Source organism: Staurois parvus, unplaced genomic scaffold (genome assembly GCF_062004578.1).
Source record: "Staurois parvus isolate SC_StPar_1 unplaced genomic scaffold, SC_StPar_1.0 ptg000837l, whole genome shotgun sequence".
Lineage (NCBI taxonomy): Eukaryota > Metazoa > Chordata > Amphibia > Anura > Ranidae > Staurois > Staurois parvus.
This window is the reverse complement of record NW_028318633.1, coordinates 365,673-386,530: the sequence shown is the minus strand read 5'-3', so window position 1 is coordinate 386,530 and position 20,858 is coordinate 365,673. Positions and strand designations below refer to the sequence as shown.

The 20,858-nt window shown below is 50.6% G+C and overlaps 1 protein-coding gene across 1 annotated transcript in view; it reads left to right on the top strand.

Moving 5' to 3' along the window:
- Nucleotides 1–17,890, top strand: part of LOC149443720 (NACHT, LRR and PYD domains-containing protein 9A-like) — a 76,426-nt gene extending 58,536 nt beyond the window's left edge. The window contains exons 3-5 of the mRNA XM_089655371.1: nucleotides 8,047–8,238; nucleotides 17,543–17,626; nucleotides 17,733–17,890. Coding sequence (XP_089511497.1) covers nucleotides 8,047–8,238; nucleotides 17,543–17,626; nucleotides 17,733–17,781 — 325 coding nt within the window. The 3' untranslated portion in view covers nucleotides 17,782–17,890. The remainder of the gene's footprint in view (nucleotides 1–8,046; nucleotides 8,239–17,542; nucleotides 17,627–17,732) is intronic.
- Nucleotides 17,891–20,858: the final 2,968 nt, after the last annotated feature.

Sequence of the window (20,858 nt, the reverse complement as noted above, 5' to 3'; positions counted from 1 at the left end):
GCTCCTCCTGCCCAACATAGATGCCATGGAGATAAGACTGAAATAATAAAAAGCGTGCTAACGGTTCTAGGGCCAAGTTGAAGAGTAGAGGGGATAGTGGGCACCCTTGTCTAGTGCCTTTGTGAAGCGGGATGGGGTTAGACATATGACCCGCTGCTACAACTCGGGCTGTTGGCGATGAGTACATGGTTTGAATTAAATGCATAAAAGGGCCTTCAAACCCAAACTTTTTCAGCGCTAAGAAGAGCCATTCAAAACTAACGTTATCAAACGCCTTTTCGGCGTCTAGCAAAATTATTGCTGCATCCAAAAGTGTGTCTGTCGAGGCTTGATTCAGGGCAGATATCACCTTCCGTATATTTGAGGCTGCCGATCGTCCCTGCACAAAGCCCGCTTGAGAAGGATGAATAAGGGTGGGTAAAATAGTTGCTAGGCGAGAGGCGATAATTTTTGACAAGAGTTTTGCGTCAAGATTTAGTAGGGAAATCGGACGATACGAGCCCGGATCTAGCGGGTCTTTATCTTTTTTGGCAATCAATTTAATGTGAGCTTGGGAACCGGAGGGAAGGTAGGCACCCCCTGACTGAATGGCCTGAAACACCGATTGTAGTGTGGGTGAGAGGGTTTCAGCCATTAACTTGTAAAATTCGGCTGTATAGCCATCAGGGCCTGGAGCTTTACCATTTACAAGTGACTTGATGGCTACGGACACATCCGCCAGAGTAATAGGAGCGTTTAGGGCTTGGAGTAAGGCGGGGTCTAACTGTGGTAAAGAGACCTGATCTAAGAAGGAGGTAGCTTTCGATAGGTCTATAGGGTCTGGGCCATAGAGAGAGCGATAATAATGTTCCAAGACAGATACAATGTCCAGGGGATCCTTTTTCAGTATTCCCTGCGCGTCTCTCAGAGATGTAAAGAGGGTAGGTATAAATGGTTTCCTACACAGTCTTGCTAGCAACTTGCCCGGCTTATTGCCAAACCTGTGGAATTGCAGATCAGAATGTGATTGGTGTGTGGCTTCCTGGGCCGCAGCCCATGTATCAAAGCGTTTCTTAGCTGCTGACCATGTAGCTCTGTTTTCGTGGGAGTTGTGATTCGCTAGATCTTGCTGTGTCTTAAATGAAGACTAGCTGCTGAGTAGTTTCGAAGAAGGTTTCTCTTGTAAGTGGCAGTGTATGCTATAATTCTGCCGCGCAAAACTGCTTTACCCGTTTCCCAAAATAAGTTGGGGTTTGTTCGATGTTCCGCATTTGTTTCGTAGAATTCGCTCCAAGCATTATTCAATATCCGAAGCAATTCCTGATTGTGTGCTAAAAATGAGGGAAAACGCCAGGTGCGTGAATGGTGTGTATTCTGCGCATGTCTTATGGATATGGAGATCAGGGAGTGGTCAGAAATCACTATGTCATGTATAGCAGAATCTTCTACATTTTGTAAGAGTATGCGGTTTACAATAAAGTAATCAATCCTGGATAGAGTATGATGTACAGGGGAGAAAAAAGTGAAGTCCCTCCCCTCTGGGTGCGTTAGCCGCCACACATCCGTAAGCTGGAGCGACTCTGAAAAATTGTTCAGTAATGCGTGTGTCGGTGTAGGGGAGGGATCAACTAGGTGATGTAGCGTGAGAGGCTTTTGTTTGTCTTCCTGCATGTTCATGCATTGATTGAAATCACCTCCTAGCAATACCGGGAGGTGCACAAAATTTTACAATTTTGAGGACAGAGCCTGGAAAAAAGGTTTGGACGAAAAATTTGGTGCATATATTGGCCAATACCAAAGGAGAAGAATCAAGCAGGATATGTGCCGCAACGTACCTACCCTCCCCATCTGTGTCTAATGTAACAATGTCAGGTGTAAGATGCTTGTGAAACAGGATAAGTACCCCCGCTTTGCCAGAGGGAGATGGCGACCCCAACACCTGTCCCACCCATAATTTTTTCATATGTATAAAATCTGTTTGGGTTAGGTGAGTTTCTTGAAGGAACGCGATATCCGCGTTTAGTCGTTTTAGATGACGGAGGATGGCCATACGTTTATGGGGAGATCTCAGGCCTTTAACATTCCATGAAATTACATGAAGCATTATATAATAAGTGCAAGGATGATGCGAAGGGTGACCGTAGCGTTATGATCAAGTAACAAATCCGCAAACTCAGAGTCCCAGTCTACATGATCTGCACTTCCTCGAGTCTGAGAGAAGAGAGGTGGCGTTGTGGAGTCTCCGGGCAATAAAGATTCAAAACAAAAAAAAACAGAGAAGAAAAGAAAAAGGGGGGGGACACACAAAAGTCAGACCAGTCCAACATGGGTCGGTCAAAAAACTTACAAGAACAATAAACTGTACATTTAACTCAGACTTCACATTATTCCGCATGAGATCTTCTTTCCTAAGACCGCGTTACCGGAAATGACAAGGTGTGAATCCCGCTCCTATAAGCCGCGTGAGCAGATAAAAGGAAGGAGTGAGGCGAAGCACCCCCTGCGGCGGCCTAGACTTTGGCAAATAGCGTGCAGAGGGATCGGCGCACCTTGTCACCCGTGGCAGCACAGCACTCAAAAGTATAAGTGAATATTACAAATATATAGAAATGCCCGTAGCGAAATAAAGAAGAAATAGCGCAGGGCATACATGACTAGGCCCAGAGTGGGGGAAGGAAGAGCATAAAGGGTTAAGGTAGCTCCAGGGGGATTTGTTATTGTTAGTGGGGGGTAGCTGATTGGTAGAGGTTGGTGTAGGTGGGGTTTTGCTGCACCTTAGGGTGGGAGGTTCTGTGAGGGGGAGTCAGTTAGCTGGACGGCAAGAGTGTGAGCTTCCCTCCCGCCCTCCCTGTTTGGGTGAGTTTTGGGTCCCTCCAGGTAGAGGGGGGATTATGTTGGTTCATGGGCGGTTGTTGGTCTTTGGAGGCGGTTCTTATTTGGAAGGTAAACAACAATGGTGTGGGACCCATCCATGGTATGGGATGCCCGGGGACATTCCCAGTTAACCAAGGTTTAACTGGAAGGTGGTGGTGCTGCACTGCGGACGGTATGGTTGTCTCCGAGCTGGTTGGTTGCGGCTGGAGGCCTAATGTATAGGGTTGTCCGCAGGTGCATTTCGGATCATTTTGGGGTGCCTTCGAAGACCAACAACAATTCTGTGGGTTTCTGTTATAAGGAATGGTTGGTGTGTTGTAACTTGAGTTGTTAATAAAAGGCCATGTTGGCCATTTACTCCAAAATTGGTGTTATGTCTTTTGTTAGTATAATTGGTTAAGGGGAAGGGGGTTGGTGCGGAACGGTAATGGTGGTAATGGGGAGGTGGACGAGCCTATCTCTGGTGCAATAGTCATGTAAAAAAGCATTAATATAGACAGAAATCAAGAGAACAGGAGAGCGCACATAAATCCCTATAGAACAGGATTGAACAGCACCATTATCAACAACAGTATAACGTAACTAAAGGCACAAGCACCAGGCGGTGACCACCAGAGTCCAAGTTTCCCGTTAAGATATACCCCGGCCGTCAGGGTGGTCTGGGCTTAGCTAAGATGTTGTTAGTACGTTGACGTTTTGGCGGTTCCTTTCGTGGGCTACGCTGATCACGCGGGCCAAATTCCCGTGCCGTTTGTGGAGGGTCCATGAGACCAGAGCAATTATTTTGTAAGAATAAAAGAGCTTCCTCCGGATGCATAAACGATTTGGGTTCCCCTGCAGACGTGGTAAAGCGAAGTGTAGCAGGGTAGGCTAGAGTGAATTTTACCCCTTTCTGAAATAGTGTAGCACAGATTTGTTGAAACGACTTGCGCTTGCGGGAGACCTCCGGGGAATAATCAGCAAACAGTAACAGCTTGTGACCGTCAAGTTGTAGGGAGCGTGAATTACGAAACAAATTAAGATTGGCCACACGATCAGCGTAGTTAAGGTATTTAGTAATAATAGACCGTGGCGTGTGTCGATCATTCAAGAGGGCGCCCAGGCGGTGCGCCCTTTCAACCGGACAGTGTGTAGTGATTCCCAATGCTGCGGGTATACGTTTAGAGCAGATGTCCGATAGCTGGCTTGAGCTATACGATTCTGGAAGGCCCACCACCCGTAGATTATTCCTACGCGAGCGGTTTTCTAAGTCATCCAATTTTTCTAGGATGGTCTGTTGCTCGCGTTTGGCGTGTGAAGATTGCGTTTGTATAGCTTGAAGCTCATCCTCTAAGTCTGAGAGACGGTGTTCAACTTTGGTTATACGTTTGGCACTCTCTCCCATATCTCTTCTAAGTTGTTCTATGCCCTGATTTACTGCTTTGTCTACAGCTTGTGTAATAGTGAGTAATATCAGAGCAGCAACAGCCTGTGCTATTACTGATCCGTGGTACTACTGTGCTCAGCATGTCTTATCAGGAGAGTGTGAGGCTGCTGGGGCTGCTGTATCTCTCTCCTACCTTGTCCTGGCCGTGGATCCTGATGTGACTCCAGCTCTGTCTCCATATTAGCCATCAAAGGAGAAGAGCTGAGACTGCCATGCTGTGTGGCTGAGGCCGTGCTGCTGCCATCCTCTGCATTATCTCCGGTGGCCATTTTGGCTGCACGGATGGGAGACCTGTCCCTCTGCGTGCAGGGAGCGGGATCCTGGCCGGGTGCCGCCGGCCGCAGGTACCGCTCCATAGGATTCGGGAGCAGCAGAAGCAGGGGGGCCCTCCTGGCCCTATGGGAGTCGCCTCCGGTGCGGGTAGCCGGCTTTATATGCCAAATCGTTCCGGAGCCGCGGGATGCCTTCCCTACCTCATGCGGCGCCGGAACCGGAAGACCGACAGGCTGTTTAACATGCAGCCAGCGCCATCTTGGCTGCTGGAGCCGAGGGCGGGGAAGAAGCTGGTCATTTTACCAGGGTGGCCCTCCGTTTTCTGACGTCTGGTCATAGCCCTGTCGGATGGCGAGGGGTTAATGTTTCTGCTGCTGTTGTTTATATTCCCTGGGGGCCGTAGTGTACCCCAATCCTTGCTGGGGGGGGATGGAGCTCTCCTCACTGGGCTTCCATCCTCAGAGCCGGCCACGCCCCCTTTGAATATCTATTTTTAAATACAACTTATGGTGGTGATCAGCGACTTATAATGGGACTGGAATAGTGCGGCGGGCAATCTGACACTAATCTGCTGCTGGGGGAACTAACTGCCACTGACATCACCAGTGACATGATTGCAGTGATCAGTGCTAATAATATGAACTGTCACTGTACTAATGACATCTAGGGCAATCAAGGGGTTAATGTGTGCCTAGCAGGCGTTGATGTGTGGACTGTGTGCTGCTTTCACTGAGGATCTGCTTGTTTTCATTCCCTGCTTAGCACACAGATCCCCTGTCAGTGATCACAGCTCTGTGTTGTTTACATTCACAGAGCCCATCACCGGGTCCTGGCAGTCAATCATTGGCCGGGACCCGGTGATCGGCATGTTCTGTGATGAATCAAAGCCCAGTGGTGGGGGCGGGTGCATGGATCATGTACTAGGTATGTGATCCTGTGCAGGAGAGCCTCTCTGCCCCCATATAACTACATGATACGCTCGGCACGCGGATATTGCACAGACAAGCTACTTGTGACACGAGGAAAGTGTTCCCACAACCCCAGTGTTACCATACGGCTGTGTAATGTACAACCAGCCAAGCGCCTGATCCCGATGCTCCAGCCAAGCGCCTGATCCCGATGCTCCAGCCAAGCGCCTGATCCCGATGCTCCAGCCAAGCGCCTGATCCCGATGCTCCAGCCAAGCGCCTGATCCCGATGCTCCAGCCAAGCGCCTGATCCCGATGCTCCAGCCAAGCGCCTGATCCCGATGCTCCAGCCAAGCGCCTGATCCCGATGCTCCAGCCAAGCGCCTGATCCCGATGCTCCAGCCAAGCGCCTGATCCTGATGCTCCAGCCAAGCGCCTGATCCCGATGCTTCCACATAATAATGACACAACAAACATTAGAATACAAAGCAAATGCTACATACACTATATGGCTGCTACTACCACAACCTCAGTGCTGGGAAATGTGTTGCAGCCAAATGAATTGATATCAATACACTTTATGCAGAAAACAAACCACTTTATACAGGTCATTGATCCCAAATCCCCGGTGCTGTCACTAGCCAGTAGTACCCCAAATCCAGTGCTGCAAACACCTGTTACAAACTAACACATGACTATTATGCTGCGTGTAAAAATCAAGAACTATTTGCAGGTAATTGATGCCACAACCCCAGTGCTGCAAATGAACTTATTTTGCTGCATATAAATTGGTATTAATACACTTTATATAAAGAACACAGAACTTTATACAGGTCATTGATACCAAAGCACCAGTGCTGCGTCTGGCTGGTAATACCACAACCCCGGTGCTGTAAGTATGTGTTGAAAACGAACACAATATTCCTTGAATTGATGCCACAACCCCAGCGCTGCAAAATGACTGCATTTAGTTGCATCTAAATAAGAGAAAAGTCCATATATGTGTGCCCAATCTTCCTCAATGATGGCGCCCCCTCCAGTGTTCAGAGTCCTCCACCTCTGTGCTGATGAAATGCCCCCCCCCCTCCAAGTATTGGACCCATATACAGTATAGGGTGTAGCAAACTTGCTCATCAGAGTTGGACGCGGAGTTCCCCTTTCCTTTTTCTTTTCTTTTTATTTGAGGTATTCCTCGATCATTCACTCCCTACCCCCTCTTTTCCTGAGTGACAGATGGCAGGGGGGGTCAACCCAAGTTAAGGTATCCTCAGTCCGGTGCCAGGCAGTCTGCAAAAATGTAACCTTTCTCACTTAAAAGCACTGACCTGAGAAACTTGTGTAGGCTCACCCATCATAAAAACAGATAAGACAGCTCTCCCCGGACTTGAAAGAGAATTGAACATTCCTCAAGTCCGGCTTCTCCCCAATGTTTCATGTCATGGATTATGACAGATGTGGGTTCTAATTCAGAGTTCTCCTGACCCCTCCCAACACAGCGTAGTCAGAGCAACCCCCTTTCAGAGGGATTTTTAAAAGGGACAGGCTGCAAGCCTGAAAGGTTAAGTTTTTAACACATCTCCTCAGCTTAACATTGAAGGAAGAGATCAAAGAACCTTTGTGCTCTGCAACTTGGAGCTGCAAAACAAGGCATATTGGCAAGTAACTTAACCCTGTAACTTCCTTCCTATTATCTCTTTGCTGTATCTTTATATACATATATATATATATATATATATATATATATATATATATATTAGTGACATCCCTTTGTAAATATTTTATTGCACCTGTTTGACTCTTTTAGTAATAAATCTTTATTTCTGAAAGTGTTAAACTGTTTTTAAGCGCTTATTTACAATTCACGAATTCCTGCCTTTTGAAGAGACGCTACTGTGTTTGTTTACTCCCTGCCCAATTGTCCTGTAGGTGACCATATTGGACAGGTGACTTTTCAATCATTATAGTGTATTTATGACAGAGTTTCCATCTTCTCTGTACAACAAAAGACGGTGGTGGCAGTGTGAAGGGTTAGTTGCGTAATTAACCCAACCCAGTAACAAACGCATCCAGGCCGCAGGCACCGATTGTAACCCATTAGCTGGACAATCGCTTTGCAGGGTGCAGCTGGGTGGGGCCTTGTTACGTGCATCACACCTCGGTTTTAGATAGGCCGGTCCTTCGGTCACGAGTTTGGGGAGAAGGTCTGGGGTCTGACGCCGTGGGCGTGATGTATTACTGTTAGTCGCGGTCGTGCGATTGTTGCAGGTTGGTGGTGGCGACACCACTTCCTGTGTCAGTTCCAGGCAGGAAATGACATCACTTGGCTCCGCCCGAGGGTGGGCTGTCCAATTGATTCCATCACCACGTACGCTGCAATGTGTCCATCCACACTAAGACTTCTCAGGTGGGTGACAACTCCCCTCCATCTCACAGGGGAGGTCCAACCAATATTCCATGAGATCATCCATCCAAATGGGCCAACATTTCCTCTTCTAAGACCCCGCCCACTGATTATCCATTGGAATGTGTCTACTTCTGCCCGTCACTGCAGAACATCTCACCTCTCTTTCCTGCTTCTCCCCCCAGCATAGAAGAGTGTAAAATGACATTATGGTGCTGTGATGATCTCTGCTCCGTGATCTCCACAAACCGAACTCTGACCAGACTGGAGGTGACATTGTATGAGGAGGATGAGGATGATGGTGAGATGATGTCGGTCTCAGAAGTGGATCGTCGTTGTCAGGTCCTCCGGAATGCCGGCTTCACTGTGGATAGAAGGTAAGATCTGTTCTATTGGGGGGGTCACACATACTGGGGGGATTTACTAAAGCTGGTTCCCTCAGAATCTGGTGCAGCAGTGCATGGCAGCCAATCAGCTTCTCCCCTCAGCTTGTCCAATGAAGCTTTAGCAATAAAAGCAGTAAGCTGATTGGTTCCCTCGCAGAAGTGCACGAGATTCTGAGGGATCCAGCTTTAGTAAATACACCCCACTAAGCCTGATGATGGCAGTCACACAGGACAGGTACAGGAGCCCCAGCAACTGTACTGTATGATCATCATGATGGCAGTCACACTCACACAGGACAGGTACAGGAGCCCCAGCAACTGTACTGTATGATCATCATGATGGCAGTCACACAGGACAGGTACAGGAGCCCCAGCAACTGTACTGTATGATCATCATGATGGCAGTCACACAGGACAGGTACAGGAGCCCCAGCAACTGTACTGTATGATCATCATGATGGCAGTCACACAGGACAGGTACAGGAGCCCCAGCAACTGTACTGTATGATCACCATGATGGCAGTCACACAGGACAGGTACAGGAGCCCCAGCAACTGTACTGCATGATCACCATGATGGTGGTCACACAGGACAGGTACAGGAGCCCCAGCAACTGTTCTGTATAATCATCATGATGGCAGTCACACAGGACAGGTACAGGAGCCCCAGCAACTGTACTGTATGATCATCATGATGGCGGTCACACAGGAAAGGTACAGGAGCCCCAGCAACTGTACTGTAGGATCACCATGATGTCAGTCACACAGGACAGCTACAGGAGCCCCAGCAACTGTACTGTATGATCATCATGATGGCAGTCACACAGGACAGGTACAGGAGCCCCAGCAACTGTACTGTATGATCATCATGATGGCAGTCACACAGGACAGGTACAGGAGCCCCAGCAACTGTTCTGTATGATCATCATGATGGCAGTCACACAGGACAGGTACAGGAGCCCCAGCAACTGTACTGTATGATCATCATGATGGCAGTCACACTCACACAAGACAGGTACAGGAGCTCCAGCAACTGTACCATATGATCGTCATGTAGGCAGTCACACTCACACAGGACGGGTACAGGATCCCCAGCAACTGTACCATATGATCGTCATGTAGGCAGTCACACTCACACAGGACAGGTACAGGAGCCCCAGCAACTGTACTGTAGGATCATCATCATGCTGACAGTCACACAGGACAGGTACAGAATCCCCAGCAACTGTACTGTAGGATCATCATCATGATGGCAGTCACACAGGGGATGTACAGAATCCCCAGCAACTGTACTGTATGATCATCATGATGGCAGTCACACTCACACAGGAAAGGTACAGGAGTCCCAGCAACTGTACTGTGGGGCCATCATGATGGCAGTCACACAGGACAGGTACAGGAGCCCCAGCAACTGTACTGTATGATCATCATGATGGCAGTCACACTCACACAGGAAAGGTACAGGAGCCCCAGCAACTGTACTGTGGGGCCATCATGATGGCAGTCACACAGGACAGGTACAGGAGCCCCAGCAACTGTACTGTGGGGCCATCATGATGGCAGTCACACAGGACAGGTACAGGAGCCCCAGCAACTGTACTGTATGATCATCATGATGACAGTCACACAGGACAGGTACAGGAGCCCCAGCAACTGTACTGTATGATCATCATGATGGCGGTCACACAGGATGGGTCCAGGAGCCCCAGCAACTGTACTGTATGATCATCATGATGGCAGTCACACTCACACAGCACAGGTACAGGAGCCCCAGCAACTGTACTGTAGGACCATCATGGTGATAATGATGATGATGATTGAAGGAAGGACAGTGAAATGTAAGCTGGACACAGATGGTTCAGATCTCGGCCAGTTCAGCGGGGACCAGCCGAGATTTGAACCATGTATGGGCAGGCTGATTGTACCCGAGTCAATGGTTGAATGGCTTGTGTACTCCAGCCTGTGGGATTTTACATGTGATTATTGCTAGCAGCTAGTATGGCCACCAGCAGTAATCATTGTGTTGTCCAGGCAGGGATGGTTCCCCCCGAGATGTTTACCATCGTAAGTTATACAGTCGCTCGGCAAGCAGGTAGACACAGACAGAGCATGCTCTGCTCTATGGGCGGTTGGGTGTACATGGACTCCGCTGGTCATTACACCCGACTGCCCTCCAATTTGATGGAGGAGGACGGATCCCCTTTCCTTTTTCAGCTAACCGGACCAGATTGGAGGTAAGCGGGTGTAAGCAGACACAAGTCCCTTGACATCTGCCACTCCATAGAGGTGAATGGAGGGTCCACCTGAAAAACAGACAAGCAGACCCAATCTGACCGATCGTGTGAAAGGGGCCTTAGGCCTCATGTGTTTAGGGGTATGGTAGAAATGTGCAGCTCAGCTGTGAATTCTTACCGCCCCCAAATGCTCCCGCATATACTGCAAAGCAGTGGAGGGGGAATAGTATACACCATGGCCTGATGATTTATTATCACCGCTGTTCTGTTGGCCCTCAGCCCGCTCCTGTTTTCCCAGGCTGTCCTGCTGTACGTGGATGAGTTGGCAGCATACAGAGTGGGGGGGAGGGGAACATCCGTGTCCCCCTCCCCTGTGATGAATGAAGCCGGAAGCTACAAGGATGTCATTTCTGGGTTTAATTCTGTGTTTACTTGGCTGGTACTGGCCAGGAATGCAGCCAATCAAAGCGATCTGTGTATGATCAGGTGCCTTAGAGGGCAGGGGAGGGGTCAGGGGTCTAATAGACCCCATATCTCTCCATAAAGAAGACCTGTCACTGCCCCATCTATCACAAGGGATGTCATTCATCACCTGTCATAGCAATAAAGTTCAACAAAAAAATCTAAAAAAGCAATAATTCTGGCACCAGACCTCCTGCCTAACTGTAAACTGGTAACCTGTAAAGGCTATTAAAGCGCCCCCTATGGACAATGTTAGGTACGGTACTTTGTCACCATTTACCAGATGTGTGGGTCAGGCTCCGCCCAGCGGGATCTCTAGTGATCCACAGAACAGGATTCCCCAGGACGTGGAGTCTAAGTCCCAGTCTGCCTTTTCACCAGAGCCCCTGATGGTGGGGATGGACTTGGTGCAAGACTGGAACCAGGTCGCGACCCCTGAGTGCACCCAACCATGGTAGAGGGTTCCCGCTGAGGGTACGTGTCGGGGGTGAGCCTAATGTGAAGAGACTGACAAGTCCAGATCCCGAGCGGGATGGATGGATGACAGGAGTGAGCGTGGTCAAACTAGCCGGGTCGGTAATGGTGGAGGCAGGTAGGTACCAAGCAGTAGACAGAGAGCAGCCGGGTCACAAGCCAAGGTTCAGCAACGGGAGGTCCAATAGTAATATAACAACAGGCAGGAGAGTAGTCAGGGACGAGCCGGGGGTCAGAGCAGGAGAAGGTCAACACAAATCAGGACAAGCAGGATTGGCAACAGGAACGTACTTCAGAGGAACAGGAACTAGACCTTGCAACCTGGTCACCGCCTGGCCTGTCTAAATAGTGCGCCCTGCACCGTCAGGCCAGGCGTGCACCTGCGTGAGTGCGCATGAGTAGCCACAATTGCCGCCGCGGACACCCAGGTCCTAGTGCCTGCATATTAGTGCACCTAGGCAACCTGCGCATGCGCAGACCTGTGAGCACACGGCGAGATCCGCAGTCCCTGAGAACAATATTTCATCTTGGCAAGTTTGGTATCTATTTACTCAACACATCATATGCTGTACTATTGCTGGGAAGACTGCAAATGCTAAACATAGAATATTTCAAACCAACACATTGCCAGAAAATATTTATTTATTTATCGAGTTTATATAGCGCCAAAGGGTTTGCTCAGCGCTGTACAATAGAGGGGGGACAATACATGAAACAGAACAGTAACATCAAACAGCACACGAGGGGTTCGAGGGCCCTACTCTTTCGAGCTTACAATCTAGGAGGGAGGGGGTAGAGGCACAGGAGGAAACGGCTGTGGGGGATGGAGTGGTAGGAGGAGGGAAGGGCAGCGGCTGTTAGGTGAGGGTGGGGTAGGCTTCCCTGAAGAGGTGGGTTTTCAGGGAGCGCCTGAAGGTGAGAAGGGAAGGTGACAGTCTGATGGATTGGGGTAGTGAGTTCCAGAGGATGGGGGAGGACCTGGAGAAGTCTTGCAGTCGTGCGTGGGAGGAGGAGACCAGGGAGCAAGATAGAAGGAGGTCCTGTGAAGAGTGAAGGGTACGGGTAGGGTGGTACCTGGGAATCAGGTCGGTGAGGTAGTTAGGGGCAGTGTTGTGAATGGCCTTATAGGTCAGGGTGAGCAGTTTGAATTTAATGCGTTGGGCAATGGGGAGCCAGTGGAGGGAGAGGCAGAGGGGGGTGGCAGAGGTGGAGCGGCTGGTGAGGTGGATGAGTCTGGCAGTTGAGTTCAGGATGGTCTGAAGCGGGGAGAGCCTGCACTGGGGTAGGCCGGTGAGGAGGGAGTTGCAGTAGTCAAGGTGTGAGATAATCAGGGAGTGATGAGTAGTTTAGTGGTGTCTGGGGTAAGGAAGGAGCGTATCTTGGCGATGTTCCGGAGGCGGAGCCTGCATGTGTTTGTGAGTGATTTGACATGAGGTTGAAAGGAAAGGTTTGAGTCCAGAATGACGCCAAGGACTTTGGCTTGCTGGGCGGGATTGATGGTGGTGTTGTTGGTAGTGATGGAAAGGATGGGGGGGGGCACGGGAAGGGGGAAAGACGAGAAGCTCGGTTTTGGAGAGGTTGAGCTTGAGGAAATGGAGCGACATCCAGTCAGAGATGTCGTTTAGGAGGTGAGTGATGCGGGCGGAGAATGTGGGGGTGAGGTGAGGGGTGGATAGGTAGATTTGAGTATCATCAGCGTAGAGGTGATAATTGAAGCCGTGGGAGTGTATGAGTTTGCCAAGGGAGGAGGTGTAGATGGAGAAGAGAAGGGGTCCAAGGACAGAGCCCTGGGGGACCCCAACAGAGAGGGGGAGGGAAGAGGAGGTGGCATCGTTGTAGGAAACGCTGAAGGAGCGTTGGGATAGATAGGACGAGAACCAGGAGAGAGCGGTGTCTCTGATGCCAAGGGAGAGTAGTTTATTAAGGAGGAGGGGGTGGTCGACTGTGTCGAAGGCCACGGAGAGGTCCAGGAGGAGGAGGACAGAGTAGTCGCCTTTGGCTTTGGCGGTTAGTAGATCGTTGGTGATTTTGAGGAGGGCAGTTTCGGTGGAGTGTAGGGGGCGGAAGCCGGACTGTAGTGGGTCAAGGAGGTTGCTGTCAGTTAGGTGGGCGCTTAGGCGATCGAAGACTAAGCGCTCAAGGAGCTTGGAAGTGAGTGGCAGCAGGGAAATTGGTCTGAGGTTGTTGAGGTCAGTGGGGTCCAGGGAGGGCTTTTTGAGTATGGGGGTGATGTGCGCATGTTTTAGGGGGGAGGGGGAAGACGCCAGTAGAGAGGGAGAGATTGAAGATGTGGGTAAGGGAGCGGATGAGGGAAGAGGGGGGTGACCGGAGGAGTTGAGAGGGGATAGGGTCCAGGGGGCCGGTAGTGAGGCGGGCTTCTGAGAAGACTTTGGTGACTTCCTCAGTGGTAGTAGGGCTGAAGGAGTGCAGTGATGGGGGGGTTACGGTAGGCAGGGCCTTGGGTGTGGTGGGGGGCAGTGCCGTTGCGAGGTCAGAGGAGGGGAGAGATGAGGGGGTGATGGAAGGGGGGAGGCTAGATGGGGAGATAGATTGCAAGTTGACTATGTCCTTGCGGATTGCGTCAATCTTGTTGTGGAGATGAGTGGCAATCTCGTGGGCGGTGAGTGAGGTACTGAGTGGAGGAGGGGGGGAAGAGAGCAGGGAGTTGAAGGTGGAGAAGAGTCGGCGAGGGCAGGAGTAGAGGGTGTTGATCAGGTTAACGAAGTAGGCCTGCTTGGCGGCGTGGAGGGAGGAGGTGTAGGTGAGGAAGGCAGATTTGTAGAGGGAGAATGCATGAGGGGACCTGGTTTTGCGCCATAGTCTCTCCAGCGCATGACTGCGACGTTTGAGGCGTTTAGTGTGGTCAGTCTGCCATGGTTGGAGCAGTCTGGGTTTGATGATGCGTGTGGTTAGGAGTGCCAGAGAGTCTAGGGTAGCTGATAGTGAGTTGTTGTACGCGGTGGTGGCTAGGTCAGGACATGACAGTGGAAGGATGCTGTCGTGTAAGCGGTCGGCAGCCGAGTGGAGGGGGGCCGGGTGCAGGTTGCGGCTGGTGATGGTTTGGCGCTCTGGGGGGGGGGAGTTAGGGGAAGGGGAGATGGAGAACATGAAGAGGTGGTGGTCGGAGAGAGGGAAGGGGGTGTTAGTGAAGTGGTTGAGGGTACAGAGGTGGGAGAAGACGAGGTCCAGGGTGTTCCCATTGATGTGGGTGGAGGATTGAGTGTATTGTGTGAGCGCGAAGGAGGTGGTTAGGTGGAGGAGTTGGGAGGTAGCTGGGGTGTTGTCGTTGATGGGGATGTTGAAGTCCCCGAGGATGATGGTCGGTAGCTCAGAGGAGAGGAAGAAGGGAAGCCAGGCGGCGAAGTCATCCAGAAAGCGGGCTATGGATCCGGGGGGCCTGTAGATCACTGCGATCCTTAGGGGGGTGGGTGAGAAGAGCCGGATGCAGTGAGCCTCGAAGGAGGAGAAGGTTAGGGAGGGGGGGTTAGGGAGGACCTGGAAGGTGCTCAGCGGTGATAGGAGCAGGCCGACACCACGACCTTTGTGACCGCTCAGTCTTGGTGAACGGGACCAGACGAGACCTCCATGGGAGAGTGCCGCAGGGGAGGTAGTGTCAGTGGCCTGTACCCAGGTTTCGGTGATGGCTAGGAGGTTGAGGGAGCGGGAGATAAAGAGGTCATGGATGGCAGTTAGTTTGTTGCAAACCGAACGGGCGTTCAGAAGTGCAACCGAGAGAGGGGGGATGGATGCGGGGAGGAGGTGCACAGGTATGAGGTTGAGGGGGTTGCGGCGGCTGGCGGGGGCAGGGGGGTCCCTGGAGGGGGGGGTTCCTGGAGGGGGGGAGAGGTGGTGAGGGGCCAGGGTTCGGGGAGATGTCCCCAGCGGATAGGAGAAGGAGAAGGGTGAGGAGGGTGGCATGGGCATGGGAGGTGTAGGAGCGTGTGGGTCTGATAGTGGTGGCACGTGGGTCGACCGGGGAGTGGAGTACCAGGAGGAGGTGGTGAGTGCCGTAGTGGGGAGAGGGCAGAAGTGAAGGGGCAATGTAGAGCTGTTTTGGGGGGGTGGGCGGGTAGAGAGAGGCGATTTTTGGGATGGAGGAGAGGAAAACGAGGAGGAGAAGTGCAGGTGGCATGCTGGGGTGAGTGCAGTGCTGTTCGGGTCAGGGGAGGTGAAGGGATACGGGTCAGGGCGAGGTGATGTGGAGAGTCTGTATCACCGTGGAGGAGTCCACTAGAGTCCTTTTGTAGCTGCAATCTGTGGGTGCAGTATGCTGGCGTCCGAGGGGTCTTCAGTGGGTCCGGTGGATCAGCGAGTGGAGGGGTCGTAGGGTGCGATGTCTGGGGGTGTTGGTAGGCACGGTGTCTGGTGATGCTGGCGGCTCGGTGACTGGAGATTCGCTGGGTGGTCCGGGAGATTCGCTGGGCGACGTCTTGATTCGCTGGGTGGTCCGGGTGTTGGGTGTCCAGAGGTGGTAGCTGGGTGCCCGGTAGCTGGGTGCTGGGTGTCCAGGGGTGGTAGCTGGGTGCCCGGTAGCTGGGTGTCCAGGGGTGGTAGCTGGGTGCCCAGTAGCTGGGTGTCCAGGGGTGGTAGCTGGGTGTCCGGTAGCTGGGTGCCCAGTAGCTGGGTGCTGGGTGTCCAGGGGTGGTAGCTGGGTGCCTGGTAGCTGGGTGCTGGGTGTCCAGGGGTGGTAGCTGGGTGCAGGGTGTCCAGGGGTGGGCCCAGAACCGATGTATGGGTTGGGCAGCGGAGCAGCGATCAGTGGGCCTGAGCTGGTTCCTGGTGGTCAGGGATGGACACAGGGCTAGTGGGGAGGGCCCTGCGGAGGCTGGCAGGTCTGTGGGGATCGGTGGTGGCAGCTTACCCGTTCTGGTGGTGCTGCCGTGCAGGTATCCTGGGGTGGTCCTGGGCTGCTGTCAGCTTGGTGGTCCTTGCTTGCTGATCTTTGGTGGGGTGGTTGTTGTTACCTTGCATCAGGCTGCTGTGGCCCTGGAGGCGGTGGAGAAGGTCAGGGGCCGCCTGGAGAGGACCACCCCGCTGTGTGTCAGAGGGCAGGAGCCAAGGGACGGAGCGGCGGCGCCGATTGCAGTAGGCCGCGATTTCGGAGGGGGCCAAAACTGCTCGGGACCTCTCCCGGATGCTTCACTAGGGGCTGCAGGTGTGTCGGGGCCCTCGTAGTGTCCGTTGCCGCCCGGATGGCAGCGGATTAGGCAGTGGGGAGACGGAGCTCTCAGATGGCATGTTGCTCCGTCGCCATCTTGGAGTAGATATAAACAAATTCTGCTACTCAAGGGGATTTATGGAGAACAGGCCTGGGGGCTTAGGGGGTTAAAGAAACACTTTGCCATTCTCCTCTTCCTCCGCGTGGAAATGTTTGTGTAACCCCCCCTCTTACTGTGCTGGTGTATCCACAATGACCATACATGCCCAGCAATTCCAGCATTGTTCTAATTGGCTGCCCCACTGCCACTTGCCAGGTCTTGTGTTGCCGCCGCCTTTTCTCTTTCTTGCAGCCAGCACCTGATGATACACCGCTGTATGTCCCTGCTGCCGCAGTCTCCTGGGATATGTGACGGGTTACATCCCAGGAGGCTACAGGAGCCGGGAAATGTCATATTTGTCTAGGGAAGAAAACCACAGAAAAGGAAAATGACTTTACAGCTAAGAAGTGTCTTAAAGTCATTGGAAAGATTTTTGTTTAACTGCTTCCCGTCCTCCCCATAGCAGAAATAGTGGTTTAGGGCGACACGGGTGCAAAAAATGACGTATATACACATGATTTTCAAGTTCTGGGTAAGTGGCGTGCATGAGCTGCGTGCGCCCTACAAGCACCACCATTTGTGGCCTCAGCTGTCAATCACCAGGTCCCGGCTGGTAATTACTCATTGGGGCCCAGTGATTCCCAATAGTCTCCAAAGGGGAGGACGACTGTTTTGACCACTGATGTACATTGTGCGGCTGCAGATTTGTACATTACACATCGCACACATTTCCAGGAAGACAGAAGAATACTTCCCATTAGTGTGTATAAAATGTCCATCATTTCTTCCAGAGCTCAGCACCAGATCCCCCTTTTCCATCATCTCAGCAACATTTCCTCCTCTAACACTCTCATGTTATTCTTCATAGATGGGATGGAGGATGGAATGTATCTATACACAGAAGAAGATTAGAAAATGTTCTGTGGAAAGTCCCCCCCCCCTCCCCCTGCAGGTAATACACAGATCCTGATATGATGAGAATGTCTGAATGGAATTATATCAGATTCTCCTGTTCATGGCTCTGATTATTCATCATTTTCCTTCACATTCACTTACAGGTTGTTCCATCGTCTGATATCTACTGACCGTTATTCCGGAATGATCTGAGCGGGGATCTGTCCTTCCTCCCATTCCTCCATTGTATATTGTATTGTTACTCCTCAATGTATTCATTACTACAAAATAAAAATGGGATTTTTAGATCTTCACACCAAAACTGCTACTACTGGTGAGACCAGCATGCTGGGAAATTCCTGTTCATGACATGAAGATTCCTCCTACACAAGAAGAAGACACTGAACACACGGTGACAGTGCGGGGAGGACAGTGGGGGGCGCTCTCCATAACATATAAAGAAACAATGGGTGGACAGGAGAGTCCGCACCACAAGGACAGAGGTTACCTTCAGAGACTTAAGTGGCAAAAATACTGAATATTTTTGTTCTAAAAATCATTTTTATTATGTTTTGGTGTAAAAAAATATATTTTCAAATATAAAACCACAGAAATAAAAAACACATTTATCACCATTAACCCAAGACAGTGTTGTCTTCCCACATGACCTCAGACATCCAGATGTGGCCACATCTAATGGGTGGGTCAGCTAGACAGTGGGGTGACCCCCTACTGTACCGGCTTCCCCTCCCCCCATATAATAAATGACCTCTCAGGAAAACAACAACTGCTATATAAGGCCAGCTGAGGCTACACTATAGAGAGTGTTTATGAGCTGCAACAAGTAACAGACAAAACAAAGCAATCCATGTATAAAGGAACACATCTAGTGTCATCTTCCAGGATTACAATAAGAATTGTCTCTGATATTGTTCCATCTGCAGATAAGGAGACTAAAGCCGGCAGGGAGCAGAGTCCATATGAAGGTCCAGCCGGTGCAGTGTCCCCCTTTTCAGCATTTCCATCGATCGCTCAGCATGGAATCGGCTGTAGAAATGGAAGCTGACAATTGGTGTAGCGACTCTTAGGTCACGCAATGCCCCTAAAGTTCCAATTGTAGCTCTAGTGGTCGCTCAGCAGGGTGCACTACAATGTCCAGCAAGCACAGTCATAGCAGAGCTATCAGAAGATAGAGCAGGACAAGCCATAGAGTTCCAGCAGTTCCAGTCCACATGAGATCTTATGCCCCATGAATGGTGACACACGTTAGATTGCAATGACCAATTGGCAGTGTCATGGCGGAGCAATTGTGAGAGCGAGCAGAGCAAGCCGCAAGATGTGACAGTCAACGTTCATGTATGAGCCGCAGCGGTCTGGGTGTCGGGTCGAATACTGGCCCATAGTTGCCAACATTTCCAAAACGTTTTTAGGGAAACCTTTTTTTCTGAGTGCCCAGAAAGCCCATGTAGGCGGAGCCTGTACTTTAGGGGTGTGGCATTCATTGATTATGGGCGTGGTCCTACATGAACATGACTTCTTTGTGGCAGGCATATATATTCAGCGCCTCCAATGGACGCAGTGCTGTACATCCTGTACATGACATTTCATTGTTAGGAATGTTTCTACAGGAAGATTTCTCATCAGGACAGAAACAGCTAAGAAGATATTGGGAATTGGGAACATTATTCCCCCATTTGTTTGGCTACAACAGCACTGACTGTAAAGTGCAGCAACCCGACAGCTCTTGCAGAGAATCCAGTGATAGACACCAATGACACATTTTATTTCATTATTACAGGTGCTTATATAGCGCCATCAATGTACACAGCACTTTCCATACAGTATATATTGTACATTCACATCAGTCCTCAACCAGCGGACAATCTAAGGCCCCTAATCACATCCATACACATACTAGGGACAATCTACCTACCAGCATGTCTTTGGAGTGTGGGAGGAAACCCGCACAGGGAGAACATGCAAACTCCAGGCAGGTGGTGCTGTGGTTTGAACCAACGCCCCTAGTGCTGCCGGGTGGAAGTGCTCACCACTTAGCCACTGTGCTGCCTGATAATATGGTACAAAATATTCTGGAAACATCATGTGACTCTGACCGTTCTGCTGAGTCCTGCAACTCCTGCTGTGGCTGCTGATAGGTAGAAGGTTTTGGGGGGTGGTAAAACAATCCTGTGTGATAAAGCTAGTAAGGAGGCATCCCACTGTGGAAAGCTGGAATCCTAGAACCAAGCTGGAAATCTTTAGTGAACTAAGACACAAGCAGATGCTAGTAGATCCTGAAAAACGTGCAAAGAAGCAATTATCCATCACCATTTATTGGGGGGGGTGCACTGAAATCAAGGAAAGAACAGTGGCCTGTACTGCTGCATACCTCCAGCCAATGGGGGGGATTTACTAACACTGGAGCACTCCCAATCTGCTGCAGCTGCTCTCTGTCACTGCTGCCCTGCTGTGCTGATCTGCTGAATATCTCCAGTATATCTGTGTGACTCCGTCTATAGAAATCTTCCTGCTCAGCAGCTCCCTCCTCTCACAGAGACCGCTGTTAGGCAGTTGGGCAACGCAGGGCAGCGACTACAGAGAGTAGCTTCAGCCGCTGTTCTTCTCTCTCTCCATTCTGGCTACATGTACAACAAATGCCGGACATCAATGACAATATCAAACATATGTACAAAGCCGAGTACAGTGCAGGAAATGGACTGAAAATACAGACTTGTAGACGGCCTTAAGCAACCAATTCCTTCTTGTGTTTTCAGTCCAGGTCTTCAGAGATCAGTACATGTGGGGGGTTATTGCCTTCATCCCATATCTTGGCAGATGGTCACTATTTTACTTGGAGTATTAGAAGTTGTAAGTGTTCTGGACATTAATACTGAAACTTTATAGACAGGCAACTCCTATCCTCATATTGATGTGAAATGAAAGTGCTTCGTGCTCAAAAGTTCTGCAGTAAAAGTGTTCGGGTGCAAACAGTGCTTCTCAAGCCAAAGGGCCTCTTACCAACCAGGAATGATCTGGGATTACAGAGATCAGATGCGTCTTCTCTATCCAAGGATGGCCGACACTCTCACCATCAGACCCCCAGGTGGCTCCGTGATCCCATCAATGGGATATGGTGATATGGTCCCCACACAAGGAAATCACGCCAAACAGCACCGACCACCAATCAGATGTATAAAGTGCAAACAGGGAGGAGCCTCATAGTGTAGTGACATCAAATCTTTTGTATTAAATATTACACTTATATTTGGGTGAATAGGAACATGTGATGT